The sequence below is a fragment of the Miscanthus floridulus genome, chromosome 15, assembly GCF_019320115.1.
Source record: "Miscanthus floridulus cultivar M001 chromosome 15, ASM1932011v1, whole genome shotgun sequence".
In the NCBI taxonomy this organism is placed as follows: domain Eukaryota; kingdom Viridiplantae; phylum Streptophyta; class Magnoliopsida; order Poales; family Poaceae; genus Miscanthus; species Miscanthus floridulus.
The window spans coordinates 71034629-71038593 of record NC_089594.1 but is presented as its reverse complement, the minus strand read 5'-3'; the positions used below and the strand labels follow the sequence as shown (position 1 = coordinate 71038593).

At 41.8% G+C, this 3965-nt stretch overlaps 1 protein-coding gene across 1 annotated transcript; it reads right to left on the bottom strand.

Annotated features, from left to right (window-relative positions):
• Window positions 1–1059: 1059 nt before the first annotated feature.
• Window positions 1060–3696, bottom strand: LOC136508606 (endochitinase A-like). Its single transcript, XM_066503325.1, has 2 exons — window positions 3357–3696; window positions 1060–1801 (listed from the first exon to the last, which is right to left on the bottom strand). The coding sequence occupies exons 1-2, from the start codon at window positions 3655–3657 to the stop codon at window positions 1395–1397; spliced, it is 708 nt and encodes a 235-aa protein (XP_066359422.1). The 5' UTR covers window positions 3658–3696; the 3' UTR covers window positions 1060–1394.
• Between the last annotated feature and the right edge of the window lie 269 nt (window positions 3697–3965).

The window sequence follows — 3965 nt, the reverse complement described above, 5'->3', positions numbered from 1 at the left end:
ACCAGGCAGTTGACCTTGAGCTTCAAAACGTAGGGAGGCAAAGGCAACCCATTAGTTGGATGTGATTAATCACTGAAAAGACTAGTACTGTGTGGTTCGAAAAGAGTACGCTATCTATCTTTTTTTAGGTGTCGCTGTGGCATTCGAACACGTACAAACACAGAGTCTACATACACATACATATGAACAGTTACACATACAAACACGTACTAGTACCCTAGATCCGACCGCGCTTCGGACGCAGGCCCACTCTCCCTATGGACGCCCTTTAAATTCCTTAAGCCTCTGTGCTGCCTTGGTGTGGCGTGGCGTGGCGTGGCGTGGAGCGTAGGTCCATCCAAAGGCTCCGGCCGGTGGAGCGTAGGTCCCTAATTGCAAGCCTAGGTCCACAAAAGAGGTAGCCCAGATTCGACTGCACATGTACATGGCCTTTCCGTTATTTATAACGGGAAGCGACCCGTCGATGGCAAAGCAGGCGCCGGTGCGGTGCCCCGCCGCAGCAGGCTGCAGGCATGAGAAAGTTCGGCAACAAAAACGAGAAAGTTCGACCAATCAGAGGTTACAGTAGAAAGAGAATTATTTTCTTGACGTTGAAAACAATCCTTGAACTTACCTATTTGTCCGAAAGCTAACTCTTCGGTTAGTTTTGGGACTTAATGATGTTACTTATCTATTTGTCCGAAAGCTACCTCTTCGGTTAGTTTTGGGACTTAATAAAATGACGATTTTGCCCTGAATGAAAAATGAATCAGTGCAGAGCTCAGTTTGTCTGTGTCTAATTTTGGGGAATACTATTTTTAAAACATGCGAAATATTCCTCAAAATTAAACGTACACAAACTGATTCATTTTCCACTCAGATGCAAAATCATCATTTCATCCTTGACTTATAACATCGTTAACTCCCAAAACTAACTTTCGGACCAAATAAGTAAGTTCAAAAATAAAAGGGAAAAAAGTAAGCTGAGAATCCTTTTCGGAGCCAAGGAAATAATTCTCTCCATAGGTAAATGGTAATGATGGTAGCTTCAGCTATTGCAAACATATTCATTTATGTGGTGAATGTTTACATTTTACAAAGGACCAGGAACTCAAACGGGAATGGAGTAGATAGATGCCATGTTTATTTTTGTGTCACTATATATATATACACTATAGAGGGTCCGAGCATTCATGTACAATTTTATTGATCCCCTAGAGCGCCGCTAAAACATGTTGTGTTGAATATTTTCTCTACCTTAATACAAAGACGCACAAATATTTTGCTTGTTCGAGAAAAACTATACGTACACACTGAGCCAGAGTACTTCGCACTCGCTGTCAATCCCTTGGTTAATTATTCGATCTTGAGAGGCCAAGCACACGCATGCATGCATCACGGCGAACTCGACACGTCTAGCACGTGAGATTGTTCCCCGGGTCGACGTTCAGCTGCTGGCAGAACTTCTTGTAATAGTTCACCCGGTCACTCATCTGGTTGGGCTCCTTCCCGTCGCACTCGCCGCTGTTGATGGCCCGGGTCGTGGCCCCGAATCCCCGCGGCATGGCCTGGTGCACGTTGGTCATCCAGAACCACAGCGCCGACTCAAAAGAAACGAAGGGGTCCTTGGCCACCGTGTCCGGATTCCTCAGCCCGTCGAAGCCGATTCTCTGTCCCGCAGCGCCGTAATTGTAGTTCCACGAGATCTGCAGCGGGCCGCGTCCGTAGTACTTCTGTCCCTGGGCGCACGGCCACTGCGTGTAGTTCATGTCGCAGAAGTCGTCCATGGCATGCTCGTCCATCTCCCTGATGTGGCACATGCCTGTCGGTTCGTTTATTATATATATAAGCCATGCATGTGAATTAATAATGGCTAAATTTCATTTTTCGAACTTGAACATGCATGAGAGTATTGGACATCCTTCGCAACCCGTAAAACAAGACAAATTTGATCTTCTAGCCGGCTTCAAAGGTGACATTATTTTTTTTTTAAAGTCAAAACCTAGTTAATCTCTAAAGAAAAATCATAAATAATTCATATTAAATTAGAAATATACTAAACCAGTACTTTTTTTTTCAAAAAAAATTGTTATCTACCTGTTTGTTTTGAATTTTTATTTGAAATTAATTATTTGGATGTTTTTTGTTTCATTTTTCTTAGTGTTTCATTGCATCTAGTCATGTTTGTTGTTATTATTTAAAATTATCATTTCTTAATCTAATTGCATGATACTCCCTCCGTCCCAAATTATAAGTCATTCCAAGAACCTTGGAGAGTCAAAGCATCCCAAGTTTGACTAAATTTATATAATAAGATAATAACATTTATGATATCAACTAAGTATCATTAGATTCTTCATTAATTATATTTTTATAGTATACCTATTTGATGTCATAAATCTTTTTTATTTCTTTCTATAATTTTGGTCAAACTTGAGATGCTTTGACTCTCCAAGATTCTTGGAATGACTTATAATTTAGAACGGAGGTACATGTTTGAGACCTTTATTGTTTGAAACTATATAAGCTAACCAAAATCATTTCCCATAAAAGTAAAGCGATACATATAGTGAAGCGTGGCATAATCTGTGAGGTTGGTGTTGTCTTCTACGGAGTATGTCTTTCTATGTACCTACTTGAAGACTGTTAGATCCTCTAGGTCGATCTCCAGGTCAGATATAATTCAAAATGATAAATAAATGATAAACATGGCTACGAGCAATAAAACAATAGGAACATAATAAATAAATAAATTCAAAAGAACTCTAAATAAACCATCAATAAATAGATAATATTTTCCTAAAAAAGTTCGTACTAGTTTCATTTAAAATAAATTAGGCTATGTTTGGATACAAAGTATTTTTGAAGTTCTAGAAGAATACCATGGTTTTGTGAAGTACTTTAGTTTTAGAGTACCGTGAAGTGTTTGGACGTGCAATAAACTTTGTGGTTTTGAATACCATAGTATTCCTAAAACTATAGTCTTTTTGGAGTTTTAAAAACTCCACTCTAGGCATCTTTTTTTTTTCTAAACCACGATTTTACACATTAATGGTTCTAAAACTATAATTTCTTTATACTACGGTTTTTTTGAAACTACAACATCCAAACAGGCCCTTAGTTTGTTTTATAGGAGTATTTTCTAACCTCCGATATACGTAACACTTTCGTTTTTTAAACCAGAATTATGAGACAGACGATCTGCTGTTCTCTAACAGTTGAAACCAAGCAAATTTGATCATGTAACGAGTTTTCAAATGTGGTTTTTTTCCGTCTCAAAATAATTTAATTTGGGTTAAACTCTAAATAAAGGATTAATTAGGTACGCCTTTAATAATCGACAGTGCATGATACATATGCAGAGTCGATCGACTCACTTCCGGTCTCGTGCGCGACGTGCGCGAAGAAGGCAGCGATCTCGCGCTTGCCGTCGTCCTCCGAGCCACCTTGCGCGAAGTCCGGGTACTGGTTGGCGGCGTTCAGGAACGCGTTTCGCGTATAGAAGTCCCGGCCCTCGCAGTTACCGTTCTGGTTCTGAGACTTGATGCCGTCGAAGAAGGCGTCGCTGACGACGGTACCCACGTCTGTGCCGCCGCCGGTGGTGGCGGCGAAGAGGAGCGCTAGCCCAAGGGCCAGCACCGTCGTCAGGATCCCCGCCGGCGTTGGTGAGCTCGCCATACTTGTTGGATCACACAGCTTCAGCACTAGCTTGCTGTCGTTGGGTGATTGTGAGATAGTGTGTTGGTACAGTGGTGGTGTTTATATAGGATCAGTGCGTGCTTCTTCTCGTTGCATATTATTGCAGTCAAAGGCGGTCCCTGTGCCGGCGACCCTATGCCGCACGGCACGATGCTCGTTTGTTGCCGTAGTAGACCGGGCAATAATCGAAAGCTTCGTGATGCGAATGTGGTGGACGTGATGACCGTAGGTACCCCTGCTGCACTGGGAGAAAACTAGAAGCCGTACGTCCCTGGAGCAAACGCCAC